This window comes from Mauremys reevesii, linkage group 11 (assembly GCF_016161935.1).
Source record: "Mauremys reevesii isolate NIE-2019 linkage group 11, ASM1616193v1, whole genome shotgun sequence".
In the NCBI taxonomy this organism is placed as follows: Eukaryota; Metazoa; Chordata; order Testudines; family Geoemydidae; genus Mauremys; species Mauremys reevesii.
This window is the reverse complement of record NC_052633.1, coordinates 28,157,096-28,171,614: the sequence shown is the minus strand read 5'-3', so window position 1 is coordinate 28,171,614 and position 14,519 is coordinate 28,157,096. Positions and strand designations below refer to the sequence as shown.

The following is a 14,519-nucleotide window of genomic DNA, read 5'->3' as shown; positions in this document are numbered from 1 at the left end:
GCTCCAAGGCAGAGGGCAGGACCAGCACATGGCAGTGAGGGAGGGACAGCTCAATGCCAGCAATTGCTAGCCTACTGGGCAGCTGCAGCACAGTGAACTTAGGGAAACGGAGAGCTGATGGGGGGCTGCCAGTCCACCCTGATTACAAGCCCCCAACAGCTAGCTCCAATGGGCTGCTCTTCCTACAAGCAGTGGACAAAGCAGGCGGCTGCCAAATGACGTTAGAAGGGAGCATTATACAACTTTAAACAAGCATTTTCCCTAATTGATCAGCAACATAACAATGAAACAACGATAACCGGGACAACTTTAAGTGAGGAGTTACTGTATTTTCATTCATCTCAATGGTTAATTTTGGAACCATACTATGTTACTAAATACTGAATTTAAAAGATATTTAATTACCTTCACATCAAGTGAAAAAGTTGTGGGGCCTGGAATAAATTTGCCTGATAACACAAGTCTGGCATGACAGATCTTGAAGTTAAGAACAAACTTTTAAGCAGGAAAGCAAATTCATTTTAGAGCATACATCACGCCAAAAATGTTGATATTAAGGGTAATCAACACTAATGTCAAGCATGCCCCAAAACACACATTTCCTGTATTTGTTGAGGAATGCATCATCATCATCATCATAGTGTGTCTCTCTACAATGTATCTTCATAGTACTGCACTTAATTAGAAGAGTGAAACAAATATCAGGTTAATGTGCCATAAGAATCAGGCATATTAAGCGGTGCTCTCTAGGGAAAAAAATCTCCAGGAACAGATTAGAATTAGCCAATGTACAGCAGATTGGAAATGACTTTCCTGGAGCTAAGTGGGAATTCTGGAAACTAAGTATCTTTTTTTCTGGCTTTGATTTCATTATCACTATGGCTAACAAATCAACAACAGTCTATTCAACACAGTTCTTGTTTTAAACATGTAAATCTTTTCCCACTTAGCTTTTTTATCCCCCCTTCATATACCACCCCAGATCAATACCAAAGCTAATAGCATAGTATACTTGAGTAACAGCTGGCCACTCCTTGTCACACACTATCTTCCAGCCTGCTCCAGGAGCAATGCAACAACATCCTGCCCCTTGCTCAGAACTTGTGATAAGGCCACAATTGAACCCATAAATAGTAGAGTCTGTGTGTACATATATGCTATTATCAAAATATATGAATCCCAGTGGACTACTCGGGTACATAAAATTAAGCATATGCATGTTGCAATATCAGGGCCTTATATATTATCTCAGACTCCTGTGTTTTAAACCACACAACGGAATACTATTGTTTCTAGATCTGGAGCTGATTTAAACCTTCCAAATATGTTGCTATTTTTCACACCAAATTCAGGATTCTTCCAATATGGAAAATAAATATCCTTTTTTCTTGTCCTTCTTGACAAGGCAAGGCATGTACAGTACAACTGACTGCAAATGGTATTAATGAAAAATGTACAGTACTCACTGCAGATCACATTTTTTTAAAATATCATTTTATAAGTATCTCCCTCCACACGACACCCCAGCATTAATTTCACAAGCAAGAGAGATTCAGTTAATTATGAACAGACACATTTTGAGACATTAACTTAATGCCAAAGTGTCTCCATATGTCTGAAACACGGACAAACATTTGGTTCTAATTTCCTAATATGGCAATAGATGCAAGAGATCCAAGACTCAGGATCCTTTTGTTCTGTTATCTACAGCGAGGTCAAATCATTTTAGAACATTCTCTGTCCTTGAAGCAAATAACACATTAGCTCAGTGATTGTGTATGTGAGAGCTTAGAAAGCACCAGGAAAAGACAAGGTGTTTGGTATATGCAGACCTCCCGGGCATGACTGCAGAGGACCGCTGGTTCATGCCTGCAGGAGGTCCATGCCTGCGGCAGGTCCAGTGGACCTCCCGCAGGCATGACTGCGGCAGGTCCGGCACCAGCTTGTTTTGCTGGTGCCTAGAGCCGCCCCTGGGTATATGTGATACTTACAAAGCACAATGACCAAACTTAAATGAACTGTGTAAACAGCCTTGCATCATCTCACCATGCAGAGTATACCTAGCTGCCATCCTGCAGTATTTATCCTCTTCCTTTATGTATACGATCTTAGACCTGTTACATCTGGACCCAGAAACTTTCCAGTTGAGACAGGGACAGAGAGCTAAGTAACCTGCTTGTTTATAGAGCTGCTGTGTTTCTTCTTGCTCTGCCACACTATACTGCTCCATTACTTGGGATATCATACATACAGACGCTCTCTAGTGGTTGGGCATCGGACATGCACAATTACATATTACTCCCCATTAATGACAGATTACCATTTTTCTGGCTGTTTGTTTATTTATTTAGCAGTGGGGTATTCACTTCTGCCTATGCTCACATAACTAATGGTTCAACTACCCTAGACCAAACAGGAAAGATCCACCCCTCAACTCCACCAGCCTATGGTCGTCTTATCCACACAAAGAGTTACCAAATATTTTGCAGCTCCAAATGACTGATTGTTCTGGCTGGGAGAGCTGTGCGGGATTATAAATCCCACTAATGTCAATGGGACATGCCAGCTGTTAAATTTCCCCTGCTTCAACTTTTCCAAAGGGAAAGGCCTAAATCTTTACACACTGTAGTTTACAACACTACAGATCATTCTTAGATTGGCTATAAGACTAGCCAAATTTAATCTTTACGGTGGTATTGAAATTATTAAATTTCTTTACATATATGGGGCACACTTCCAAAGAACTTTTTATGAGTCATTACCCACATATTTCCCATTGACTTAAAACTCCCACTAATGTCAATGGGAGCTAGATGCACAGTGAGAAGAGACTGAGCAGACCAGAATCCTGCCAGTGATGGTTCCTGATCCCGTGAATGGAAGAACAGAACTAGGTTTCATTTTCCCCTATTTGTGTTTAGAGCCCAGCCCAGCAGACTACTATGAAACAGAAGCGCTTGCTCCAATATTTGTATATATATATATATGGGAACCCAAGATATAGCCTTAGGAGAATTTCATAAAGCAATAGCCTTGGTCCTCCAGGACCTCAGAAAATTATTTCTTTTCTTAGGATATGTGAAAAAAATATGTGAAATAAAAAACTTTGAAGGTGCTCGTCTATTGGGATTTAAGAAAGTGTATGCACAAAGCCTGAAAAGTTCAAACACAGTTCTCAAGCCTCAAGCAGAGCTCATTTTTCTTATTTATACTCAACAAATCACCCTTCCATTTTTTTCCACTTCACTTTATTATTCTTACTGGCTCAGTCAAAATAAAGCAAAAGTTCTGATTCAAGTAATGGCACTTGAAATTGGATCTGGGTCATCTAACCCAAAGGATCTAACAGAGAATCTCATTATTCGGCTACAGCATTACCTCAGCTGCCTGCCTGCCACTATTCTTTCTTACTCTAAGATATTTCAGCAAATTAGAGTTATGGAGACTATAGGTTATGGTCTGCCAAACAGGTGGTGATAGGACACCGCTTTCGTTGATATATGGGGTTTAAATGACACAATTTATAGAGCAAATTACTCATGCACCATTGGAAAATGGCACAATGTCTGTAGAAACCTACTCTGAAATATAAGCAGCACAGCAGCTGGTTTTGCAGCAAGGGGATCCAATGAGCCTTTAATAAGGTATGTTTCAGTATTCCTAAATGTGTTCATGTATGCTCACCATGGAGAGTATTTGGAAAATGAAAAACTGCCACATGTGGCGCTTTTTCCTTTCAATAAAATGATGCCCCACAGGCTGCTAGCTGTTAAATTTCCCCTGCTTCAACTTTTCAAAAGGGAAAGGCCTAAATCTTTACACACTGTAGTTTACAACACTACAGATCATTTTTAGATTGTCTATACGACTAGCCAAATTTAATCTTTAGGATTGTATTGAAATACCCATAAAGAAATTTCTTTAGACGTATGGGGCACACGTCCAAATAACTTAGGCATTACTCACATATCTCCCATTGACTTAAAAGGAAGTTCCAAAAAATTCCAAAAAAAATATTTTGCCAATGTACCTCGCCTTATTTAATTGGAGTTTTGCTGAACAAACAAATCCATCCCCTGGAGCTGAAAGGAGACAACTTTTAAGATCAGGTAGCTCCCCATCACAGGCATAGGGCTTAATACTATTAATAATATGCATAGGTCTAACTTCCGGATTTAGCAATTGTTAGTGGTACTTAAATTACAGTGTACTCAATGAGTGAGTCAGGGGGTGGGAGTGGCACTCCCTCCCCGAATCCCACCGTGTGGGACTGACCCAAGATGACTGGCGTTGCCCCTCCCCCCGTCCCCTCGAATGTATACCAGAGGTTTTCAAACTGTGGGGCATGTCCCCCTAATGTTTGGGAGGACAAGCAGCAACCCCAGGCAGCTTTGGCCAGCCCTGCATGGCGCCTCCTCCCCCTCCCCCCGAAATGTTCCTCTGTGCCCCCCAAGAGGGTGCTCCCCAGAGTCTGAAAACCTCTGGTATACAGTTTGAAGGGGCAGTGCCCCTACATGCCCCGCCCCCATCTCCACCTATTCTCCACACCTTTCCTTACCAGTTCAGTTTAAAGCATTAAAACTTAACAGGGAGTGAACTGGATTGCACACTTTAGAATGTATAATTGAAATCTTGTTTGCTGTAAGGCGCAAAGTCAATAGATGCATGGCATTGACACAACTAGGGATGAATTCATACAATTCACATGGTGGTGTGCCCTTATGGTGTGTTCAAACATATTACAAAGTATCTTTATTTTGAAGATGTATGTGTCTCTCTTTAAAGGCACCGATCTGTTGTATAGCCCCAGCACTGATTATTATGGTGGTTTTCCAAGAGCTGTTACATTCTGAAACTTGGCTAGCAATACAGTATTAACCCCAGACCTGTGTATGTGCCTGGATTTATTTTTCACAAAACAGTACATTGCTTATATTTGCCGAGCCCACTTATCTATTACTGTTTGTCTGTACTGTCTATTTAAAGTACAGGCTCTACAAGGGAGGGGCTGTCTCATACTCTGTATTTGTATAGTATCTAACACAATGGGGTCTCGATCCTTGATTGGGGTCTTCAGGAACTACCCTAATATAAATAGTAAAGAAAAAGCCTCCCAGTTAATTGGGCTGCATTTTGAATCTCTGCTCTGAGAATTCTTATTATACGATGAAATATCTCCATTTCTGTAGCCTACTTTTTTTAACTTCATGATATTTATCAATTCCAAGCCTCTGTAAATAGTAGTGTGTGACAGCCATTTGGACAACTTACTGCTAAATCACATGAGTTAGGATAAAGGTCATCCAAAAATGCATTCTGGTTTGGGCCTTTTTGTTGATGTCATGCACCGATTTAAGATCTCATGTATAATACAGATATGACATCATTACAGTTCTTATGGGACTGGTCTATTTACATATCAGCTAACAATGGACCAAATGCTTCAGTTTTGACTAAGTTCAAATATTTACTCAGTCAGAATGCCTATTAAAATTAATATAAGTAAATTAAAAGAAAAAGGGAGTATTTAGTACCCAGTTACACTTTATGTTTATAAAGAGTTAGTAAATGGTTAATCAACTGTTAGAGTTCAACAAGTTACTTATCACTATGACTTATAACCATCTATTACATATACTGTTCACATGTGTAACACACTTATAACATCCACTAATAATACAGGTCCATATTTGTAAAGGTTTATAGGTATTGCCCCACTCAGCGCTGCAAGGCCCAAGTGACTTGAATGGCTATGTCTCATTTCCAGAGATGACATTGGTGGCTATGTCTCACTGAACGTCAATTAAAATTAGGTTCCTAAGTGCCTACATTTATTTTGGAAATGGGACTTAGCCATCTTGTGACACTGAGCAGAGCCACATCTAAATACATTTAAAAATCTGGGCCATAATCCTTTATAAAGGATTTATAAATGTAACCTTAATATAAAATGTGATCACCATGGACCTGATCCTGCATTCCTAATACATCCAGATTTTCCAATGACTTCAGCAGGAATTTATGAATGGAGGATGGACTGCTATATGTTAGTGTTTTCTACTCTCATGATTTTATCATACGTATTGTGATATTTGGTGTTAAAAATAAAAAGCCTTCTTGCAGAGGACAGCTTAAAAAAGTGAACCCCAAAGGTTCAAAAACCAGAAGGCAAATAAAAAGAACCCCTAACTTATCATTTTTAAGTCAACTTTGTAATTTTTTGCACCTGATTCATGAATTTTGAATGCTGGGAGTTGGCATTACTGATTTCTGTTCCAATAATCAGTTAAAAGCCTGTATTCAGATTACTTCTTGCATCCTTTCTTCCCAAATCCTTCTTCTGTCTTTTCAATTTTTCTATGGTCATTTTTTTTGCCTGCATTATTTATGGTCCATTTTAAGGTTTTTATTCTCATTTATGGTGACACCAACTTCTAAAAGCTCTCAATTCCACTTTCAGAAGTGAAGGTAAAACCTCAAACTCTGCTACCATTGCCCTGTTCAGCTACGCTGTCAAAGTTCACTCAGCAATGCTGCACTGTTCATTTTCCTTGCTCGCTAGGTCATACTGATGGTAGTAGTGGATACTAATGAAAGATAGGCTATGTCTTCACTGAAAAGGAGGTGTTAGTTATTCTACTGTAAAATCCTAGTGGAAACAAGGCACTGTAGTTTTAACCGTGAGGTCAACCACTGGCAACGGAATAGTGTTGACCTCCCTTACCTACCTCACAGTAAAATCTAGTGAAGACAAAGTGATAGTCTTGTTGACACTGTCATTAAAGGAAAATGAGTTTCCAAATGATTGCAAACTACGTTAGTCAAACACTTTCCAAAACTGGTCTGGAGTGTCCAAATGACCACTTTGCAAACATTACAATTATTGTTGGTGGTATACCATGACCATGACCAAAAATACCCTTTTAGTAACGTTGGACTATAGTTCTGTTACTAGATTAAAACATCGTTTAAAATTTGGTTGCATGGTCCCAAACTGTGCTGTCCAGTTTTAAAACATTATACTTAAAAACAGTTAAAACTAACTAGCATGGACAAGGCACATGAACAAGGGTGGCAACACTACCATTCTGCATAGGTTGATTTGAGAATGTGGTGTTATAAATGGAGTTTTGATGCTAATGACTCTGATGTACTCAATTAGAAAGATCCAACTTGGATGCCAGTAATTGCCAGCGTCAATCTGTATGGAAGCCAAGAAATTATTGATAGACGGCAGTCACTCAACAGAATTTCCATTGCATTTCCAACTTTGGCCCTCATTCTGACATCTACCAACAAGTTATCTTGACCTCAGAACTGATAGGTTAGTTTGGCAAATGTTTTCTTTAAAAATTTGAGGTGATTGGACATGGGGGAATTATGCACAGCCAACTTGGAGAAACACAAACTTAACTGTGCATTTTCTATGCTTCTAACAATTGAAGGGTTTGTTTTGGTGTTTTTTTATTAACCTCCGCCATTCTTGAAAGATAATATGCACTCAAACCATTGATATGTCCCTGCAACCTTCACCTACTTGAATTTTGTATGTGTGTGAGAATGTATATCAGGAAGAAGGTAACTAGTTTAATCCAATAAGTGCACATTGTCCTTCTCACTGTAGATATTTGTAATCCATCCTGTCTCTATGTGGCCTCACTGATGAAACCAGCAATTATAGGTCATATCTTCATGTCACTGCACAAAAGTTTGCAATAAATCCTGGTTACTACAGAATGCAATTAAAATTCTGTCCCTTGTTACCATGGCTATGAAAACCACTTACTGTCATACATCAGAACCTAAAGACACATACTACAACCATGTTAAATGTGCAAGGCTAACAAAAGGGATCAAAGAGCCTTTTCTTTCCTGCTTGTGCCCCAGAATCCCTGGGACATGAGAGAGAACACGTTCTGTTTCTCTTCCGAAAGATGGCCCTGAATAAAGCGCGATATGCACCTCATTCTCCAAAACTATTTTCTCTCTCAGCTCAAACTGTCTTTTTTCATTTTAAATGTTTTATTCTATCCATGCTGCAACGGGAATCAGTCATTACTTTAATTAACATGATCTGCCACTTTCTCCCATTTTTATGTTCCCGCATTGTGTGATCGCAGAAAGTAAGGACAAAGAGGGGCTTCAATCTGATCAGAGATAGCAATCTGTACACACCGCACACTAAGCAATCTGTTTCTCTCAACTACAATCACTTAAGCTAGACAATCCATTACACATAACTTGATCACTATCAGAGCATCTGGAGATAGCAAAGTGTTCAGACAAAGCATAATGAAGAACAAACATACACCTGCCAGTTGTTGTAAATTATGTTGCCTTAGGTTAGATGATGTCATAGTAGATAGAATGTAACAAGTTAAGTATGGAGGGGTTAACCCTGAATTTCTCTTCTTTCGATGATTTAAGCCAAACACTTAGATCAGGCCTACATACAGCTTTTGAACCAGTGTATAACTATTTTGGTTTTGGTGTGTGATTTTTTTTTTTAACCAAAATAGTGATATCAGTTTAACCCTTGGTGTAGATGCTGTTATAGTAGTAGAAATATAGGCCCATACTAGGTTTGGGTGAACTATGATTTAAAACTGAGTTGAGATAGTAGCATAAGCAATAGGCCCAAAGCATGTGACCAAAAAGAATGAGATCATGAGCGAGAAGATTTGTTGTGTTGAACTTGTAGTGATCCTTCACTACCATAAGATCAGTGTTATTTAAGGTTTGGGCTGAAGTAACAGAAATAAAACACAGTTAACTGGGTATCAGGTGCAATAAATAATTGGCTATCTAGGAAACTGCTTCATCTGGCCTTAGCTAAGGTCCAATCACTGGCAATGGCATAACTTGTTTGTTAAAGGGTATAAAAAAGTAAACTCTTAAAAAATTCACTGGTAACACCTGCCTAACCAAGTTAGAGCTGACCAATATGGGTCTAAGCTTTAGCCTGTATATAAGTATATAAGTATCTTAATTAAATGCTTGTAAATGTTTTGTTACTGTTTGGATACAGTAAATTGCTTATTATTTAGGCTTTTTAGGCATGTTTAGAGCAATTGTATAAATACCATTCAGTCTTTGGATTTAATGAAGGAATTTATGGTTAAATTAGTGTCATGGTAATAACCCACATAAATAAAAATAATTCCAGCAGTACCTTAACTCAGTATATCTTATTTCTCTTCCCATATGGGTCTAAGCTATGCCAGTATAAGGCACCTTTGTACAGGTATAACTGCATCCACACTAGGAGTGTTGTTATTAAAGTAATACAATTTTTGTGCATAGACAAGGCATTAGAGACAAATTTTCAGATGGAACCTCTAAATTTTCCTATGCAAAGTTGCACACATGTGCTTGTTGTGCACAAAACCCTCACTTGTACATGGAAATGAAAATTAATATATACAGATAATATAATTGAGGGTCTGCCTGAGCTGCTTGTGCAAAATGTGGGTCTCACATCGATAACAGGTTGTGCATGCAAAACTTGTCTGAGTAAATTTAGAGGCCAATTTGTAACAGATTGGAACATTTACTACAATACGTGTGTGTCAACACTCATACTGCATATTTAAGGCTGCCTGCTTCCACACAATTATCAGCAGCAAGAGGAGAATACATAATAAACATTGGGGTTCATTCATTCTCTTCTCCTTACTTGCACTTAACTCTCATGTTTGCTTTGTGTGTACACAGAGAAAGAACAACCTCCCACACGTTGGCTGGATTTAATATATTCTTCCTAGGAGTTTAAATGTACAAATATATTAAAATATGGTCTCAATAATAGTCATTCTTTGGCATATGCTGCCTCAACCAGATATGCATCTAACTTCATAACAGCAGTCATAAAACTGAAGTCTGGTTTTTCATAAAAGTACCCTAACATAAATCTTTCATTAGCAACTGGCCATCAATTGTATTTCAGTTATAGTACATCAACCAAACCTTCAGTGCTATCCATCAACATTAAATTGTTCCTTCTTTTTGTTTAGTTCAAGATTCCACTGTCACTTTCAAATGTTCTCTTATTGGTAACCAAGCTTTAATTAACCGCATATGTATCTCCATAGTTACCAGCAAACAGCTAATGACATCACAGGATTCTGTGTATCAGCAATCTATAAATGGTTTCCAAGTCCCATCTTTTCTCCCTCATCCTCCCAAAACATTGTTGGAAAACATTTTTTTTAATGATTTCACAGTAAATTCCTATTCACTCAGCTTTCTCAAACACTAATATATTTAATCTTATTTACGCATTAAAAAAAGATAGAAAGTTGATGTTCCTTTTTTAATTAATCAAGCAGTTTCATCTCGTCTTACTTCCAAAATTATAAGTGTGGCTCAGGGAATTCATGATGAGATCGTTCATGTCTATGTCACCAAAACAGATACACCCATATTACACACACAAAAATCCTTGCTTTCTCCCCCTTCCCCATCCTCTGGAGTTTGAGTTAGGCAGATGAAATTTCTGGGCATGGCAGAGTATTATTCTGCTTCATTGTTTTGCCTATGCTTTGTTTTCTATCATATGGTAGTAGCTACACCAATGTTATCAATCATACAATATTCAAGGTTTTATTTTGACAAATTTGGGTTAGACATGTGGATGAAATACATGCTAGAGTCAAGCAATTTCTGAATGTTTTAGGTTTTAAATTATTGCATCAAATTAAGCGGTAACATAAATGATGGTGTACGTTCTACTTCAGATGTCTGTTATAGGGTGGAGTGGGATGTAAGTGTGGACTGAATATTATTGTAAATATAAATTGGCCACAGAGATGTAAATGCCACAGAAATGTAATTTACACTAATCTGGCATTCACTGTCTGTGTTATGGACCAGAACCAGCAAAGCACTTAAACATGCCCCACCCCCTAATATTAACCACTTGCATAAGAATTTTTCTGTGTCAAATCAACATGAGTAACTTACACTTGCTTGGCATTCTTTTTAAACTGAATTCAGCACCGGTATCATTGGGATAACTGAAGTAATTAGTAGTTATGCCCACATACAGCAGGACTGAATTTGGTCCCAGCGAGTTATGGATAGTGCATGTGTACAGTAAAGTAGATGAGAGGGGCTACTTTATTTTATGTACTTGTGTTAGTTTTTTTACTTCAGCATTCAACTTACACTCATTTTGCATGCCCACCGAGAGCCAAATCGGTGCAAGTTACATCCTTTCCTATTTACAATACACCCATTTGATAACTTATTCACACCTGGAGCTTAATTCTCTGCATGCTTTCACTGGTGTAGGTCAGGAGTAGCTTCACTGAAGTCTACAAAATTACACTGGTTTAAAACTAGTACAAATGAGTGGAGAACCACATAGTTTGCATAATAACTGAATTTGACCAAGAGCTTTCCGAATCAAACTGCATTTAACTGACATTGGCTCATTGTTTTGATTTGTGGAACTGATTTTCTTATGGTTCTTGATTTTATGTAAAAGCTGATTTCTCCAGAAAGCTAAGAATGCTGAAATACATTCCTAACTGAAAATAGTCGTCATGAGTTATCAGGTGCATGTTCTGTCATGTTGCTCTGTCAGGATCTGCACTAGTTTGTAGATTACATTTCTCTTTGGATAGCATATGTCCTGGTTTTGCTTCAGCTTGATTCTCTAGTTTTCTATTCCTATGTGTTTGTTTTCACAAAATCCTTTCATTTGGATACAGATGGAGCTGCTGTGAGTTCTGTCAGTACTGAAAATTATTCAGAGCCTTGAGTCTTGCTTTGTCTTCTCTTGTTCTTGTCAGAAATATGAAAATAATTTACCTTCAGGTGCTTAATTACATAGGAACATGAACCATTTGCTGCAAACTTCACCGTAACAATAATACTGGAAATATTTTGCAAATACATATGACCTAGTGCCTGAAGATCACAAAAGCTCTTAAGTATTTTTTAGAATTTAAAACCTCTGAGATGGAATGAGCTACATTGGAATCACTGGCAGAACTGGAAGATACTATAGGAGGATACTATTGCCGATAAATTCACATAGACCTTCTGAAATATGTTTCGTTTTCTGCTGTTTTTCTGTATTCATTTGGTGAATTTGAGATAAAATTAGTTATGTACTAATTAATTCCCTGCGCTAATTGTTAATGGGATTAGCCTATTTTACCTTTGCATAATACATACTGTAATTAATTTTGCATGTTAATATAAAAATGCCAAAAATGTTGTTAAACCACTTTAATGTGACTATATTAAGAATGTTACACAAGATGATAATTTGAGGAATCTGTAACCTAAGGAGATCTTTTTTCCTTTAAAAGGTGAAATGTAATGAATATCTTAAAATGACATTTTATCTATATATCTATCTCTATATGTTGAATAAAACAATACTACTTTACAGGTATGTACAATCTCCTGTCGGAAGATATCAAAATGTTGTACAAAGTTTCACAGCACACTTGTGAGATAAGTAGTATTATCGTTCCTACTTTACAGTTAAGGAAATTGAGTCATATAGAGATTAAGGAACATTTTGAAACTGGCCATTGTTTGTGACTGCTCAGCTGGAGACACGTTGATCTTGATTTTTTAGAACTACTGAACCATCACAGTACAAACTCAAGTGAATATGAGGAGCAAGTGCTCTAAAAGTCAGGTCCAAAGTGTCTATCCATATCTATCCATGAGTCTTAGCCTCTTCTATCATTTAAATTTGGTTTCTTAGTGTCTCAGAGTAGTTCACTTTTAGTTTTGGCCAAAACCATCCTTCTCTTTTTTATGCACTACTATTTTGTAGCTTGTTTTGCTTGCTTGGTGTATAATTTCTGTGAACAGAGTTTACAATATAATTACTAGTCATAGTTTTCACTTGCTTCATACACTCTCCGTACATCTAAAGGTTTTCTAGGATTATCCTACCTCCACACTCACAAGACAAGTGTGAGTTTAATTCACATTTACAAAAATAAACATTAATGCTGTAGACCACAAGGAATAACAAAGGTTTTTGCCCCCCTACATCTGCCACTCACTCTTTTTGTTCCATTCATTTCAAAACCTAATGCATCTGTAGAGAAAGTCCTGAACAGCAGAAGCCTGTGAGAACTGCAAAGGATTTTGGAAAGTTCATACACTACATCACACTTCGTTTTAATTGGATAACTGTTCTTTCTTTTTATCGTTAAGCCTCTAAATTGGATAAGAGAGACTGGTAAATATGTAATAAGTTCTTAAAATATCTGCCATTTTCCTGAGCATTATCCAATGTAAGTTAATTAGGTCACAGCCAGAATAAAGAGATTAACAAAGTATGGCAACTATGTCTACTGCACTTTGTGGTTATGAGGAAATAGTATTACAGGAGTTTGCAATCTGACTGCCTGAGAAACTCACTTGTATAGCAAAATATTGAGAACCATTGACAGCCATTGACAATCCTCTCTGGAAATATGGTGATCATACAGTTAATACACAAAATATTTTCTTATATTCTAGACCACATATATTCAAGAGAATTACACCAGGGATTGATTTCACCTTGTTTTACTATGACAATTGGTTGCTAATTGCAAAAGTGGGGTTATTCCATTAGACTGCTTAATTAATCTGTTTAGGGTGTATTGTATTTTTCTTTGCAATGCTGGGTGTATCACTTTATGTAAAAAAAACAACAACATATGGTTTACAACCAACTATGAGAGTGAATGTTGTGGCTTGACAGATAAGGCTGGCTTAAAAGAAAAATGGTGTATCTTCTATGAGCAAAGCCTGAAAAAACTAATCAAATTTGAGTGAAGGGAATTAGCGTCAAGAAATACGTGCTGCTGTAGAGCATGGCTAAAGGAAATTATTATTGATTCCCAGGTCGTTCAGGGACTTTATGCCCCAGTACTGGCCTGTGGCACTGCAAGATAAGAAAGGAAGTAGAGAGACAACTTGATGCTTTCTCCAAAGTAGAGTTGACCCCCTATTCAGTGTGAACTCACTGGCCACATGCCCACTTCCTCCAGTCTATATTACTTCTGGTTAGAGAAAGTGGGGACCTCCCTTTAGCATACTGGGGATGTAGAGCTGCATTACATGGCCTTTCTCCCATATGGGCTGCTGGCACAGAAGAAACACAGCCCCCTTTTTAAAAAGGCTGCTGCCTCAATGCATTGTTTTGCAGGGTTATTCTCCCTGTTGTATAGTGCACTTATTTTTTAAACTACACATCCTCATACTTATATTAATCCACATCACATACTTCTTACTTCCACTGCATACATGCATTTGATCGATGTTTAATTTGGTTCATATTTGATGTACAGTTTCATGACTTCAATTACCACACTATGATTGAGATCAATCTTCTGGGCCAGATCTTCAGTTAGTTTAAATTACTCCACTGAAGTAATGGAATCATGCTAATTTAACAGAAAGATGATGAAAAATATAGCATAGTAAAAAGCTGTGTTTTTTATTAACAATATTTATTAGTTCATTTTTTTGGTTTACAATACACTTATCTAAGCACA

At 37.6% G+C, this 14,519-nt stretch overlaps 1 protein-coding gene across 5 annotated transcripts in view; it reads right to left on the bottom strand.

Moving 5' to 3' along the window:
- Positions 1-14,519, bottom strand: part of COL5A2 (collagen type V alpha 2 chain) — a 186,685-nt gene that overhangs the window by 127,778 nt on the left and 44,388 nt on the right. Inside the window, exon 1 of one of the 5 annotated variants that reach the window (XM_039495575.1) lies at positions 9,967-10,057. The exons of the other annotated variants lie outside the window; for them this stretch is intronic. Coding sequence (XP_039351509.1) covers positions 9,967-9,988 — 22 coding nt within the window. The 5' untranslated portion in view covers positions 9,989-10,057. Of the gene's footprint in view, positions 1-9,966; positions 10,058-14,519 lie in introns of those variants that run through there. 5 annotated transcript variants of the gene reach the window in all.